Consider the following 16,670-nt stretch of genomic DNA (forward strand, 5'->3'; position numbering starts at 1 on the left):
GCGAGTTAGGGAGCTGGGGAATAAACTTGCTCTGATGTCACATGGGTTCTGTGATGTGCACCATCCTTCCCCTCCCTGGCCCAAAGAGGTGACACAGCAGGGCACACATTTATTTTTGGCCAAATACTCTCAGTCACCAGAAAAATCAGTCGAATGCAGATATGTGTATTTCATGCTTCCCAGTTCTTCCCTTGATCGTTTGCTAATCATTTGCAGTTACATTTCCTACACGTCACCTTTTCTTTCCCCTGCATATAAGCAAATGCTGGTCGACAGAGCTCATCTCTTACGACAGAACCCAGATAGCCGGGGATCTAGCCCAGCTCGGACTGAACCTCTGGCGCCTCTGAGGTTGAGTTCACCTGGTTTTTACTGAACCAGTTCCTTAGAGACTGAACTAAGCAAGCTCTCAAGACAACTTACTCCCTACCACTGCCTGCTCAACTCCGAATCCGATTCTCAATGTCTATACTTTGTCAAGACTTTTTTCTTTAGTTTTTATAGTCTCTTCCTAATTTCCCTTAATGCTATGTCTAAGGCATTGGGGATACAACATTCTCTGGGCCCCAGAAACAAATTTAGAAACATGTAAGTGATGCCAGTGGGATTAGGCAAAGGATATAGGACGATAAATCAATATACAGATTACAGACAGACAGACAGACAGACGAAGGAACATGTACACTGAGGCTGGGGGACCACAGTTCCGGAGATGAGAGGCCAGGGAATCTGGGAAAGAGAATTAGACTTGTGGGGCTTCCTGGAGAACCCAGAACGGGAGGATGGCAGGCTTTGCAGGCTGTATAAAGAATTCAGTATTTACCTAAGAGACAACACGATGCTTTCGGACAGGGATGTGACACAGTGAAATCAGAATTTAGAATGAACATTCTAACTGTACTGTGGAAGAAAGACGGGGGTGTGGAGCTAGAAGACAAAAAGAAAGAAGCACACAGAAAGTTATTCTTGTTTTAGAAGAAATGAGAATCTGAACGAAACGGTGGCATCGGCAGCAGAAAGAGAAATTTGATAAACATCACTCAGTTACAGTGGGGAAAGCAATGGCTGAAAAAGTCAAGGATGATTCCTAGGAGAAACAGGGGTGCTGTGGAGGCTGTGGAAGGAAATCAGAGAGGACGAAACTGATCTGAAAAACAGAACAGAAGCCTAATGAAGCGGAAGTACCAGCTGAACAACTAACCGGGATGTGGATCATCGAACTGAGAATGCAAAAGTGAACCCTTAACACACCATTCAAGAGGAGCCTGAGAACCATCTTGGATGAGGGTTTTTTTGTTTTTTGTTTTTTTTTTTTAATTTAGGTCTTAAGCTGGCAAGGAGTTTAGGATGGTTTACCAGGATGGCTGGCATTTAACCAGTGTGAATTTGGTACAGTTAAAATTGCTTCACATTCTTGAAAACTGGTAGCTAAAACTACTTGATAGATGAGTAATAACTGGCTCCGAGTTTTTAAGGAATGTATCCAAGTCGCCATGTGGATAGACATGAATAATGCTGGAGTCTTGATTCGTTTCATGCCTATGTCCTCTTCGTATTGGTTACCCATGAGCCGCAGGGAAGGAGCACATATTGTGGTTAAAAAAATATATGAGAGAATATGTGGAGTGAAACGTGAAATAAGGGCAGTAGAGCAGAAGGGGCTGGTGGAAGATCGGGGAGCCCAAAGGCTGAGGAGAGCATAGTGCAAACCACAGGGAAAAATGCATTGAGAGAGAGAGGGATTATAACAGTGTTACTGATGCAGAGATCCAAGCCCATAACAGGACCTGATGAATGGAAGGCCCAGGACATCATCCCAGCAAGTAGTTAATTAAGAAGCTGAGGCTAGATGGGTGCACTGAGCTGGGTGGGGGGTGGTGTGTGCACTGAGCTGCGGGGGGGGGGGGGGCAGTGCGACAAAGATGGGGAGAAGGCACAGCACCCACAGTTGAGTTTTCTAAGGAACAGACCGGGGAGGCTGAAAAGCCCTCAGGAGAGCTTTGTTTTGCTCTAAATATAGAATTCCCAGCATTTTTTCATGCCAGATGTCCTTATTAAAAAAAAAAAAAAACCAACCAAGTTTCATAAATGGTTTGTCAAAACTTGCAGAAGACTTAAGAGACAAACAAGACCTAGGGACATCTTATGAAGGAACTTTTGTACAGGTTCCCTCTCCCCACTTCGAGCATCCACATGGAGCTTACTACTGACTGACGGATGCTCTCACTGGGTTTAAGACACATCAACCTCAGACACACCAAGTCTCTGCCTTCCTAGGTTTGCAAGTCACCTAAGCTTGGAAACTCTTGCTGTAGCTCACTTTACTTCACTTTCTTGAACCGACCTCCCCCGCCCCCCGGACTTATCTGAGCATTCTACAAAAATCATATTTCTATCTTATTCTTTAAAATGTTTTTTTTTCCTTCCCAATGTTCAATTCAATCTGTAATGACTTTAATTTGCTCACATTTAATTGGCTGCTTCACCCACTAGAATAATTCCTGTGTGCACTGTTTTCTTGGCCTTTGGCGCTTTCAGGCCTGTTGTTTCTGGACAATAATACATACTCAGTCAAAAACTACATAGCTGGGTTTTTCCGTTTAGCTCTCCCTTCATTGTGCTCATCATGCATGCTACTTCCTAAAGTGTATGTCCTTTCCCCACTCACTGTATATCACAATAGCTAGCATGTATTGCCATTATCTTAGATCATTAGGCTCGGTGCTATATAACCTTTACCCTATAACTTAATCTTTACAATAATCTCTCAATATAGTTAAGTTTTTAAACAGCTACCTCCCAAGAGAGGAAGCTGTGTAATTTGCAAGTGGTGAAGCCAGGACTCGAGACTAGTTTCTCAAAACCAAAACAGTGCCTGATCACGGGCTCACTTCCAGTGAGGGCACAAATTCTAGTTAGAAGTCCTGACCCACTTTTAGCTATCTGAACTTACATCTGCTCTAACACGGCTACGTCCTAGCCTTAAATTCAAACTTCCCTCCTCTACCGGGACCACTTCTAAGTGATGGAGACACAAGAAGAAGAGGGTAAGTGGAGGAAGATGTGGGAAGACATGTAAGCGCTGGTAACTTACTTCTCAGCGCCCAGGTAAACCAGCACCTCGCCGGAGACAGGCCATTTGGAAGCTGAAACCAATTCCTGCACCCAGCAGTGGCTAAAACCCTTACCTTAACCGCCACCTCCGGAGCCGAGTCCACCGCCACTGTCAGAGAGGGCTTTGCTGAAGGTGATTTGGTCAAGTGCATGAGAGAGTCGGCGGCTGGCAGCGGACACCGACTGCCCTCACTGTCCGAGTCCGATTCGGACCCTGAACCCGAACCGTACGAAGCAGCTAGAGCAGCAATCGCAGTGGACATGACTGCAACAGATCCTCTGTGCTGTGGTCAGGCCAGGGCGGAAGAAGCAGCGACTCCCAGGTCCTGACAGATTGCCAAGAAACACGTTGTTTACCTTCTTTAATAAAAAAAATCACTTATAACCTCTTTGAAAAAAACTTAATGATTATTACTATCACTGGGGAAGGACTTGATCTTTGCAAACATTTATCTAGAGAAGCACAAGGAAATTACAACTACATATAACTTTCAGGACCTCGTTGATTAAAGACCCTGTTCAGGGATACCTTTGAAGCCTCGACGTCCTCCACTCCCGGCGTGCAGCGGGGCGGGAAGCGCAATGCACCATGGGAAATGTAGTTTGAAGGGAGGAGGCGGAGTCGGGCAGAGGGGGGTCAGCCTTCGACCCCGCCCCACAGAGGATGGTTCATTCAATTGGATAGCATCTTCCCCCGTTCCCTAACCCAGCATCGTTCTCTCCGGCCCCCTCCCCCAAAGTGCGGATTGGACAATACCACGGAGCCCGAGGACAGGGGGAAGCTCCGTCCTCTTGCCCACGGACGAGTAATTGCGCGGAGGGTGAATCTCCCGCCACGCCGCCCTACGACCTGCGGGGCTCAAGCGGAAAGTGCAAATCTTAAGTCCAGAGACCTGGGACCCGCCGGGCTCAGCTCCGGGGAAAGGTTGTGTGGCGAGGCGGAGAGCGCCCCGCGGCTCCCCCTGCTGCAGGCGCGGGTCTCCGCGCCCGGTTGTGGAGCGTCGCGCGGGGAGGGGGCGGCGCAGGGCAGCGGCGGCTCGCGGTGTTGTTCGCTCGCGCGTCGCGCGCACCGCGGCTCGGGCGACCAGTGGGCGCCCCCGGTGGCATTCCCGGCGGCCCGGCGTCTCAGCCAGTGCCCCGCGCGGCTTCCACCCCGCAGCCCGACGCTCCCGAGGGGCTCTCGGTGGAGTCCCAGCGCGGAGCGGGACCGGCGACCGCCGCCGAAGCATGAAGAAGGGGTAAGGCGCAAGCCCCCCACGGTTTCACGGTGAGCACGAGTCTGTCAGGATTTTGTCCCTTTTCTTCCCCGGGTCCTGGCAAGGGAACTGTTCTCCACCGGCCGGAGCCGAGAGGGGCGTGCGTGTGAGCCCGAGTCTGCGGCGGCGGTGGCGACGATGGGCGCGCCCCCCCCCGCCCCCGCCCCCGCCCCCGCCCCCATCCCGGGCTCCCCCGCGCCCGCCGCCCAGCAGCCCGGGCTGCGCGTGGAGGACGAGGCGTGGGATCTCGGGTGCGGGGACCAGCCCGAGGGTGCTCCGGGTGCAGCGGCTGCGGCTCTCACCTGCGGCGCGGGGCTCGCGGCTCCCACCCTGCCGCTCCGCCCTCGAGCCTCGGCGCCGGCCAAGGCTGCAGCCCACCGCGGAGCCCCGGCTCGCCCTGCGTGCCAGCCGTTCTGAAAAGCGAGCTCTGGCTGCCGGTCTTTGCGCCTCGGCTCCCTGTGCACGACCACGGCAAAGCGAGTGCAGGCATCCCTTTATTTTCCCGTTTGAAAAGGAAGGCAAAGCGGTTGCCGGCTCTTCTCGCTGGGAATCGGGAGGTTCCTCGGACAGAGTTAGGGAGACGCTCCCTGGGCTCTGATGTCGGCAGGACTCGCCCATTGTGCCACCCAGATAATTATTCAACTATGCAGCATCCATTGCACCTTTCCCATTTTTCTTTTCCCCTAGCTACAGCGTGCCCCCTAGCTTCCATACTCTGACACCTTCTCTTGCACTTGCGGATGATGAACTAGAATAATGTGAAAAGAAAGCTCATCCGATCCGAACACTCTCTGCTCTGTGAACGACTAATTGATTAATACCTAGCTGGGATAGGTACTTAAATACAATTCATTCTAACCTTGTCCTTTACTATACAAAACGTGCCTAAGTCTATTTACATATTTTTTCTTGACGTTCACGTATTAGCGAAATCTTGTTTCTGTTCAGTAATCGGTGTGATTAATTTAATTACTTGTTCGCTGCGTTGATGTTTGTAAATTTAATTTGGTAAACTTTCATTTTTCTAATTGCTGATAGCGGCATAACACAGTTACAAATGCAGTCCCGATTGGAACTCGCAGGAGCAGTTTATCCCTGGTGATCCAAGTTTCTGTTAAAAAGCATTTTTTATTTGTTCTGAATATTTTTAATAAAACACTTAATACAAAATTTTGTTTTGAATAATAAAAGTTTTGTATTTCATATTTGTGGAATATTTATTAACTATAGTCTTCATTTGAATGAAAGGAAGGATTTAAAATGGGGGGGAGTCTTAACTCCCTGACTTACTTGTATTTTACTTTTCAGTTAGCTATTTTTACAGTATATTTTATTGCTAGTTATAAATTTTTTCCTTATTTTTTTTCTAACTTTGATCATGGATAAGTAGATCCAGTTTTGCATACTTTACCTTAAGGATGAAATATGCTTTTTAAATGTAAGAAACAAACATTAGTTACCTTTTAAATGCTATTATTTAAAAATAAATTAGTTGCCAGAAACGTCTCTCTTTCCTTTTTTCTTTCCCATCTTTATGTGCTTAAGCTCATTTTGTTAATTCTTTTGATAAAACGGGGTTACACACAGACATGCAGGAATTTGAAGGTGCAGTGATTGTTTAATGGCACTTGCGATCAGCGGCATACATATATAAGTTGATGGTGTAGAATCATTACTTGACTAGAAAAGACCTTGCAGTTTACAAAATGGACATCTTTGCGTTGCTTTCCTTACATGTAGATGGGAGCAGTACTAAATCCCACAAGGTATTATGCATTAATTCGGAGTCGATATTTTCATCGTACTTTTAAACTCATTTTAAGTATTTTCATTGCTGAATCATGAAAATGCCTCAGTATGTTTTTCCATGGCACCTGAGAATGGCTGGTTTACATTTGATTTTGCTTTGGCAAGATGGCTTTAACTTGGAAGAATTTCTTATTTCTTCGTGGTCTTTAATTTTAGACTGCGTGCCTACATGTAATAATTACAGATGTACTGATAAAAGTGATTGGTAACAAGTAGAATATTGAATTAAATTCGCAGAGTCTAGGAAATGTTGACGATCTTTTGATTAGAAAATATTGGCTAACGGTTCATAATTGTGATCACTTGTAAGATAACCTCGTGTAGGGCAGCTTTTTCACTAGGGTTCATAAATCTCCGTATATCAAGAGACGGTGCGTTACTATGGTACAATCTCTAGTTTTTGTTTAGTTTTAAGAATAATTTATCTTTTCCAAGGCTTGATCTTCATTTTAATAGTAGAGAATATATTTGATTTCCTTATTAAACGATTGACTCTTTCATTTTCACAGCAAAAACTGCTGTGGAAAGACTGTATCCTTAAAGCCTTTACTCCCATTGAGACTTTTGGTTACTTTGTGGGAGGAAGTTATGTAGATGAAAAGTCTCTACAATCTTACAATTCATTTTACAGTTCATTGTATAGCTGATTTTATTTTTTGAAATTAATTTGATTTCATTTTTATCATGTTTTCTTAAATATAAAGAGCTGAAATTTAACTTTTTTCTTTTTTGAGGGGGGCTTTTTTTTTTTTTTTGGATAAAGAAAAGCTCTCGTCTTTTTTGAGCTCTGGGGATAAGAACTACTCTGTGGCTTACCGTCACAAATCCAAAGGTGGTGGCTCTGCGTTTAACAAATAGCAGGGGATTCATCTGTGTTCAGCAAGCAAAAGGAGCAGCCACCAAATGCAGGATTTAGCAAATACTTTATTTAATAAAGCGGTGTTATCTCTAAAGAGAAAGATATGTTTGGAGGGTTTTGTAACATCCGCTATAGTCCTGTACCACATGTTCCAGAGCTAGCACTAGACACCGGATGATGTAGATCTTGGCACCCTACATGAAAAGATGCTAATGATCTTGCAGTGTGCTTCCTGAAAATGGACATTAACACGTTCGTTTCTGAAATTATCTTTCTTTATGACTTCAGTTTTCCAGTGAGGCTTAATTAAAAAGATGTACATAAATGAAGTCTTGTGCTTGCTTATGTAACAGATTTTAAAAATAAATGGCTTCAAGAGAGAACCTCATAAAACTAAGCATTATATGTTTTTATTTATTCCATGCAGATTATAATTTTTAAATTTTCTCTCTTCTCCATTATTTTCTTTTCTTTTTTATTAGTGCTGAGGATAAAATCCAGGACCGCCTATGCGCCAGGCACTTCACTACTTCCTGTTCTTAATTTTGAATCTTGAATTTCTATGGGTTGATAGTGTTAACTTTTCCTTGCATTATAAAGTCATATCATGCGGTAGGACTTTGTAGTAGTTCTCCTTCTCATTCCTGAGATAAGAGTTTAAAGAATTAACCGAAAAAGCTTAAAAGAGGGGAAGATGTATTTTGCTTAGTTTGAAGGGATGCTGTCCATGCAGGTGGCGCGGTGGGGGCCAGACTGTGCAGCAGCTGACTGTAGGAACGAGAGGTGTAGAAGGAACCCCATATCAAAGAGGGAGGGAAATGTTGGTCTCCACTTCGTTTTTCTGTTTTATTCAGCCAGGATCTGAGTGCCTGGAATGGAGTCGCCATCATGCAGGGTGGGTCTCAGTTATCCGTCTCTGGACCCTCCAGAGGTTTGTGTCCTGGGTGCTTACACATCCAGTGAAGTTCCTGGTGAAGATTAATCACCACTGGCTTAACACGCCTTTCTCAGAAGCCGTGTGCTTAGTGATGAGACACAGCCCACTAAGAGCCTATTCAGCGCCTAATACACTGCAGTTACATGATTATGCCAGTAGTTAGAAATTTCTAGGAAATTATAAAAATTATGCTTACAGCTACTATCAATACACGAAAATGTTTAAAGTATTTATAGTGATATTTGGCGATTCTTTGGTCTTGTTGCCCGTGACAGCATTTTCAGGAGCTTGCCTTCTTTCGTCCACCGAACAGGAAGAGGAAGATGTTTCGTGATCTTCGTGTTGCTGCATCTCCTATGGGCCAGGATGTTAGGGCACGCGGAGGGGTGGAGGGTCTTCTCGAGAGTCCCTGCTGGTTTCTTCCCCAGAACAGAAGTCGGAGGTGCTTAAAAGAATCTGGGGAACCCCCCTTTCTCGTGAGACGTTTTCCCTTCCTAATATTTCTGCCTATGCTCTCGTCAGGGGCTTCTTCCTTCTAGACCTATTTCTGAAAATAACATAGTTCTAAACTTTTCTTCATACGCCTCCTTTTGGAAACACGATGTTTAGTTCTTACATTATTAATTTTGATAGGTTTTAAAGTAAGCTCTCAATATAATGGCATGGCATGCCTTAATAGAGGTTTGGTAGGGTTGGAGGCAGACGATGCATTCTGTTGTTTTGTCTGTCCGTCCCCACCACCCCTGCTTCATTCTTATGTTCCTAGTGCCTGTTTTTTGCGCTCAGCTCAGTGGAGTGAGTGGACGTGATTTCTGCAGACTGGTCTGCTGCGAGTGGAAAGCGCTGAGTGTTGTGAGAAAAGGAATCACAGAGGATCTGTTTGTCACTTAAATGGGAGTATTTGTAGATTTTTAGTGAATTTACTTCGAGATTAATGATATTCAAAGGTAATATATAGCGTTTTCTCCGAAGAGGGAAGGAAGAACTTTATGCTTGCTTTATATGCAAGTCACTTCATGGAGCCTCTTACATTTGCTTTCTTAGATTGGTGCTCGTGAGGATTTTGTGGAAGAGTGAAGTCAGCTGAATCCCAGGTTGTCTTGGGAACTGCCTTCTCCCCGTTCTTCCCAACAACGTCATTTGGACCTTTCTGCCTATCCTCTGCTCACTTGCAGTTGGTTAATCTGGTAGTGGCTGTCAGCCTTCTGCTAAACCAGTTACTTCTTCTTTATGTAAAACAAGGGCCGAGGGAGTGCTAAGCCCAGGCGTGTTGCTTGGTAGGAGCTAGTCTACAAGAGCCTGGTTCTACAAAGTAATGGACCTGGGGTCTGTTAAACCCGAGGAAGGTTTAAGGCAGTCTGATGGCTGGATCCGACCTGACTGTTGAAGGAGGCCCTCGGAACACCAGTCACACACGATCTGTTGACTTTGTTATCTAGTTACTTAGACCAGGTCACTTAGAGGTTTTTTTCCTCTGTCCCTGATGCCCAAAGGGAGAACAAATTTGTTTTCTCTCCAATTGTCCAGGCTATAAGATACAAACTCTTGGGACTCTTAATGACCGTTTTCTTGCCATGTAGACCAGGTAAGGCTGCTCAGGACCCAGGTCTTACAGGGGGCAGCTAGTTTCCTGTAGGAAAGTGTATTTGTCCATGGTCCTGAGATTAAATTCACCAAAGATGCTGTTTTTGTTCCGTGTCTTTGTTATAGGTCTTCATTTTTGCATGAATTGGTTGGACTTGTACTTTAGATAGTTGCCAACTACCCAAGTGTTCTGTCTTAGATAAGGTAGTTCGTTCGAGGTCACATGACTAATAAAAATGGAGTGGATTTCAACACAATGTGATTTCCAGTCCCTTTCTTCCTACAACTCTAGACTGTCAGGAGTATCATTTCTTAGAGCAACTCTGCAGCGTGGAGCTAGATGTTTATGTCTCTTGAATTTGAATAATGAAGTCAGCAAAGCTCTTTTTCTTCTTTCTTTTCCCTCCCTCCCTCCCTCTCTCTCTCTTTCTTTCTTTTTTTTTTTTTTTTTTTTTTTTTTTGTTGTTGTTGTTGTTGTTGTTTTTCGAGACGGGGTTTCTCTGTAGCTTTGGAGCCTGTCCTGGAACTAGCTCTTGTAGACCAGGCTGGCCTCGAACTCACAGGGTTCCACCTGCCTCTGCCTCCAGAGTGCTGGGATTAAGGGTGTGGGCTACCACCACCCAGCAACAGATCTTTTTGAATGAATCAAATAGTCACCTGACTTCTTGCTATTCTTTTTCTTGAGTACTCTAATTGACTGATGCTTCTGCATTGATTAAATCAGCTGAAAAGAAACAGCTTTTGTGTCAGAACATAGATTAGCTAGTTTAGTTCTTCTCACAGAGGTTAAGAAGGCTCTTGGGATTTTTGCTTGTTTGTTAGTTTTCAGATTTGTCTACGAAAATAAGGAGTTTTGTGTTTTAATTCTTAACAGAAATGTCTTCTTCCATTTATTATATTTGTCCATGTTTGGTAATTTTTATAACATGCTTATGCCAAAAAACTAAGTAGAAAGTGAAAAGAAGTGAAGCATTTGTATCCTAGTGGAGAATAAAGACTAACCATTTCCTGAAACCAAAATAAAATTTTTCTGATAGAGTTGGAAATCGACCAGGTTCATTGATGTTTTCAGACCGCGCTTCTGTGACCTCGCTGATTCCTGTCTCTTTGGTTTCCAGTTTTTAATTGTATTGATTTCTGTCCTTTTCACTAGTTTCTTTCCCTTTACTGCAGGCACGTTTACTTAGTTGCCAGAGTTGGAAGTTTGAGTTAAGATCCTCCTTTCCCACTTCTCCTTCTCCCTGAGTTCCCAACCCTCCTGCCTCCTCTTCTAAGATGTTAGAATTACGGGTGTAGCCTCCAGGCCGGACTCCCTGTATTTCCCGGTTATCATTGTTTGGGGGGTCTCAAAAGATTTTTGAAAACATAGTTTCCTTTAGTTCCTAATATTTAAAGACTTCATTTGAGACTTGAACTACGGTATCCAATCTCCAAATATTTTTGTATTTTCTGTCTATCTTTATGCTCTCTTTAATCTGATTTGTTTTCTGAGAACATATATTGTGTAGTTCAGATTTGAAGTTTTCCCAAGTGTACTTACGACCTAAAACATTATCTCTCTCAGTGAATGAACCACGTGAGCTAGAGAAGAATGTATATTCTGTTCGCAAATCGAAGTACTTTACACATGACATTTCGATCCAGTTGATTGATGTTATTTATTTAGTTTAACCATATCTTGACTTATTTTTCTGCCTATTGGGTCTGTTCATGACTAAGTGAGGCATTCTGAAGTTCCTACTATGCTGGTATATCCAACCATTTCTGCTGGCTTTCTGTCAGTTTTGCTACATGTATTTTGATGGTCTGTTCTGAAGAACATGTACATTAAAAAGATCGTTGTATTGTTTTAGTAAAGGTACCCCTTTATCTTATGATGGTACATTTTAGAATTCCGGAGGGTCCCCCTCATGCAGAGGTGTCCTTTGTTAAGTCTAGCACTTCGTCCAGGCCATGCTTAGTGCTTTCCTTCCCCCAAAGAACTTGTCCTGTCACGTCTATCAAGTCTATCATGGGGACCAGATTCCATTCGTCTTTATTTGTCTGAAAAAGTCCTTTGTTCACTTTTGAATAAGTAAATACAAAATTTTAGGTTGGTGAGTTTGTTTCTCTTCCAAATTTTTCTCCATCCTTCCATTTTTAACCTATGCCTTTCTATCTAAAGTACATTGCTTGTTGAGAGTTTGTAGTTGGACCTTACTTTTTATTCTGTGAACATCTCCTTGAGTTGGTGTATTTGAAGCATTCATGTTAACTTAAAGTAATTAGTGACCGTTGGATTAATGGCTATCATATTTTTAGCTTATGTTCATTGCTCTTATACTTTGCTTTTTAAAAATCTTACTCTTTATTTTTCCTGACATTAATTGAACATTTTATTTGGTTCTATTTTTCTCTCCATTCTTAACATATCAGTTATATTTTTTAAAGCTTTCTTTTAATGGTTGCCGAGATTTTTTGGATACATCTACGGGTACTCTAAGTCGACATATAAATACAATTATGCTACTTAACAGTTGGTTTAGATACCTTCTGTTTCCAGTTCCTCTCTCCTATCTTTTATAATGGTGGTGCCATTCATTTCCTCTAATGAGATTGCATGATATCTTGATGTATTATTTTGAAAGAATAATTATCTTTATAAAGATTTTATTTTGCCGGGCAGTGGTGGCACACACCTTTAATCTCAGCACTCAGGAGGTAGAGGCAGACAAATCTCTGTGAGTTTGAGGTCAGCTTTACAAGAGCTAATTCCAAGACAGCTAGTACTGTTACACAGAGAAACCCTGCCTGGAAAAAAAAACAAGATATAAATAAAGATTTATCTATTCCTATAGTCTCTCACACCCTTTCTATCTATGTAAATCTGGCCTGTTTTAATGTTTTCTTTCCCTCTGCAGAAATGCTTTGTCATTTCTTGATGGGCATGTTCACTGGTGGCATATTCCCTTGGTTTTTATTTGTCTGAGAAAATAATGATTCACTTTGGAATGACTGAATACAAAGTTTCAAGTTGGTAGCTTTGTTCTTTCAGAACTTGAGGTGTGTGATTCTGCCCCTTGTTTGAATGGCTAACAATGAAACATGTCCAGTGTAAGTCGAACCTGTCTGTCTAAAGTCAAATAGCTTTCCTCTTCAGGATTTTTTTCCATGCCTTTCAGATTTTAATTTAGTTAATTAATGAGTGCTCAGGGTCCACCCGAAGGCTTGTCCGGGGTAGGTAAGCGCTCTAGCACTGAGCTGCGCTCTGGCTTCCTGTTGCCTTCTGCAGTTTGAGGACCACATGCTTAGGTGTAGATTTCCTGGTACCTGGTGTTCTTCATGGGTCTGCATTTGGTCCCCGCCACTGATTCTAGAAAACTTGTGTTTTGATATGTGCTGAATATCTTACATGGCTGATGTAATCCTCACAACAACTTTGAAAAGATAGAACTCTTACCTTTCCAGGCAGGAACTAAATTTTAAATATAGACCATGACAGAAGTTTCATAATTCTTGCCAAATATCAATGTCTTATATCTATTTCTGACTCAGGCTTTCTGTCAACATAGAGAAGAAAACAGAATTATTTTAATTCCCTTACTCAGTTGCAATATTGGAAATGGTTGTTAGGAGTTAGTTCCAGAGTTTAGGTTATATGCAGCATACCAGGTCAGTTTACCATTAAAAGATTTAAATGAGAATGTCACTTGAGTTCTGGAGAAATGTAAACAGTTATTCACCCCAGGAGAGCCCTGACAGACCAAAGAATGGGTTCCAATTAAATTCCCTTTCTGTGATCGTTGGGGTTACTTACTGGAAAGTGGGTGACAAACCGTAAGTATGAAACTGATCCCCAGTCCCAGTGCCCAGTCGGCCTTCCATTTCCTATATACTCCAGGACACCCAGGACCAACCGCAGCTAGGGAAGGAAGAAGTGGTGACTGGCGTCTCTCAGGTGAGGGTCTTCTGAGTTTCTCCCCGCAAGTTTCCTCCCCCCAAGATGACGCCAACAGCTTCTTTATTGTAGCCTAGCATGCATGGGCCATCACCATTGTTCTCCGTATTTTGTTGACCTGACTGTGGGCTCAGGTGTTCTGTAGATCATCAGAGCAACTCCAGTTCACTCTGTGATGGCAGTAATCCCGTCACAGAGGAAATACCGTCACAGTGACAGACTGCAGCTATTTTACCAGTGGTTTGCACACAGTCAGGAGCTGACTGACGGCCGGCCGGTGTGACAGTTCGGTGGGAAAGTCCTTGCCTTGTGAGCCTGACAGCCTGAGTTTGATCTGGACTCTGCACTGGAAGGAGAGAACCCACTCCCAGAAGTTGTTCTCTGACTTTCACGTGTGCTGTACACACATGCCAGCCCTGTCTCTCTCACATACACATCACAGACCGAAAGCTTGAGTGAATTGATCTAATATTTGCTTTAATTTAAATTTGCTTTAGTTTAAAGATAATCATAGCCTAAACGATATGGTATTGTTACTGTAAATAGTTAATGCCAAAGGAAGAATAGTAAGTTTCCTTTGGGGAAAGAGTGGAAAGTCATGGGTGGTGAATTTGGAATTTGGTTTGGGGTCTATTCATTTGGAATAATGGCATGTCTTTTTTTGAGCTGTTTGTTTGAGTTTCTACAAATAATTTAGAGCTGGTAGTTCAAGATCTGGGAGCAGATGGACTCACAGAGAGAAGGGAAGAGGATGAAGACCTGGCATGTAATAAAATTAGCCTCCGGGAGTAAATGGTTAAAACACGGGAGGAGGAGGGAAAAAGGATCTTGAAGAGGTTGGAGAAGATGTGACGTGTTACGTTGTGATTGACTGCTCTCACGTAAACCCAGGCGAAGGCCCCATGTCCATCTTTGAAGAGAACCCCAGAAGTAGGGAGTAGGAAGCAAAGCAGAGGAAACTCTGCCGGTGTTTTGAAAACGAGAATGAAAGGAGCACAGGAAAGCCAGATGTTTAACGACGAGGAAACAGGGATAGTGTAGAATATTTAGGTTGAAGGGCGCCAGTTCTAAGATGGAAATCTGGAAAGTAGAATTGTTCAAGAGTGTACACGGGAACTTGGCTCGCTGAGTGGGGGAAAGGTGCTATTCTGTCTTTAGAACTGAAAGTGGTGCTCATAGAGCCGTAGGGAGAAGGGTTACACTTGTGGAAGCCTTGTCTCGTCTGAATGCTAAAACGTGTGCTCTAGTCAGCAAATAGCACCAGCCGTGTTGAGGTGTGAGAGTCATGGAGGATGAAGAGCACCGCGCATTGCTATGGATTGCTAGAAATATATTCTCCCTGCTTGTAAAAATAAACTTTGAATATCATATATAGTAATCGAGTATCATAAAAGTCACCGTTTTATTGTCACAGAAGGACATGAACCAGAGTGTGTCTCTTAGTAGATTCCTCCCTCCCTCCCTCCCTCCTTCCCTCTCTCCCTCGCTCTCTCTCTCTTTCTTTTTTGTTTGTTTTTCGAGACAGGGTTTCTCTGTGGTTTTGGTTCCTGTCCTGGAACTAGCTCTTGCAGAGCAGGCTGGCCTTGAACTCACAGAGATCCGCCTGCCTCTGCCTCCCGAGTGCTGGGATTAAAGGTGTGTGCCACCACCACCACCCAGCTCTCAGTAGATTTCTACATAAAGACTTTTGTTTCTTTCTTATCATTAAAAAGAAAATGTACAAGCTGGAAAGATGACTTAGCACGGGTCTTGCAGACGACCTAGTTCATGAGTTTGGTTCCCAGCATCCATAGACCCAGTAGGATCCAAGGCCTTTAGCCCCTCTGGGCACCTGCACTCATGTGCACATATTCCTACAGATCACATTTTTTTAAGTGTTAAAAAAAAAGGTTAAAATTAAAAAAAAAATGTTGTTAAGTACAGACAAATGATATTACTCTTTCATAAATTAAACATGAAATTTAGCATATATTTCATATAATAGAGATAGATTTCTGAATTCTCTAATTATGTGTGCCGTGTGTGTGTGTGTGTGTGTGTGTGTGTGTGTGGTCTTGCTTGCCCTTGTGTGCTCCTATGGAGACCAGATGTTGACATTGGGTATTTTCCTTTATCATTCCCAGCCTTTTGTGGAGGGAGTAGAGTCTCACTGGCCCTGGAACGAACCATTTCAGCCAGACTGGCTGGCTAGCTAGTACCATCACCTCCTGAACTTCCAGGCTTACAGACACACCTCCGTGCTTGGCTTTAGGGTCCTGGGGACCCGTCAGATGCAAGCACTTCACCCACGGAGCCATCACCCCAGTTCTCTAATTTTACTTTTCGACAGCCTGGCTGTGTTGCCAGACTCGCACCGGAACGCCTTGACTCCTCTTACCTCAACCTCCTGCGTAGGGGCAAGTGTGTGTGCCCACTCATTAAATTCCCTCTCTGAACACCTGCTATGGGCCGGGCATGTTGTCTCAAACCTGTAATTGCAACACGTGTAATCCCAGCCTCAGGCATAGCCACTGAAGTTGAGCGCTGGCTGGGCTGCTGTGAGAGGGTGGTGTGTGAGAACGACAAGACAGTAAGCCTGCGAGAGAGGATTAGGTCCAGAAACTATCGGTTTAAAAAGATTTTGCTTTTCATTACTTAACTGTAATATTTTAAATTTGTGTGACTTTGTACTAGTCATGTAAAACTTAAAAGAAAGGTGGTAATAGTATTGAAAGTTGTAATGGAATTTCATTTGTATCTTAATAAATAAAGATTACCCGAAGATCAGAGAGTAAAACAGCCCCAGTGGTCAGCCTTACAGACCAGGCAGTGGTGGTACCCACCTTTAATCCCAAAAACCACGCTAATTTTCCAAAGAAACCAGGTGGTGCATGCCTTTAATCCCAGCCCTGGAGAGGAATATAAAATGGAAAGAGACAGCTCTCAGTCTCATTCTGAGATTCCCGGAGGCAGGATCGCTACCAGTTTGGACTGAGGTAGAGGTAAGAGCCAGTGACTGACTTTGCTTTTCTGACCTTCGGGTTGAACCCCAGTTTCTCTCTCTGAGTTTTTTATTAATTGTGCTTCAGAAAATTAAGACACTTAATTTGATTTTTCTGTTTGTATTTGTACCTGATTTTCATTTTCATCTGTCTTACGAACACTACGTAAGATACCGTTAACTGATACTTGAGG

The 16,670-nt window shown here is 43.5% G+C and overlaps 2 protein-coding genes across 4 annotated transcripts in view; one reads left to right on the forward strand and one right to left on the reverse strand.

The window, feature by feature from the left end:
• The window catches only part of Cdc40 (cell division cycle 40), a 51,671-nt gene extending 47,976 nt beyond the window's left edge, over positions 1-3,695 (reverse strand). Inside the window, exons 1-2 of one of the 2 annotated variants that reach the window (XM_041654619.1) lie at positions 3,644-3,695; positions 3,189-3,440 (exon numbers count right to left, since the gene is read on the reverse strand). In XM_041654619.1, the coding sequence (XP_041510553.1) occupies positions 3,189-3,377 (189 nt within the window). In that variant the 5' untranslated portion in view covers positions 3,378-3,440; positions 3,644-3,695. The other variant, XM_041654620.1, reaches the window with a different exon arrangement.
• Positions 3,696-3,847: 152 nt separating this feature from the next.
• Positions 3,848-16,670, forward strand: part of Wasf1 (WASP family member 1) — a 46,826-nt gene continuing 34,003 nt past the window's right edge. The window contains exon 1 of one of the 2 annotated variants that reach the window (XM_041654181.1): positions 3,848-4,381. The gene's annotated coding sequence lies outside the window, so the exon portion shown is untranslated. The remainder of the gene's footprint in view (positions 4,382-16,670) is intronic. The other variant, XM_041654180.1, reaches the window with a different exon arrangement.

The sequence above is a fragment of the Microtus oregoni genome, unplaced genomic scaffold (genome assembly GCF_018167655.1).
Source record: "Microtus oregoni isolate MIOR12 unplaced genomic scaffold, Mior012 000006F_ref0000085, whole genome shotgun sequence".
In the NCBI taxonomy this organism is placed as follows: domain Eukaryota; kingdom Metazoa; phylum Chordata; class Mammalia; order Rodentia; family Cricetidae; genus Microtus; species Microtus oregoni.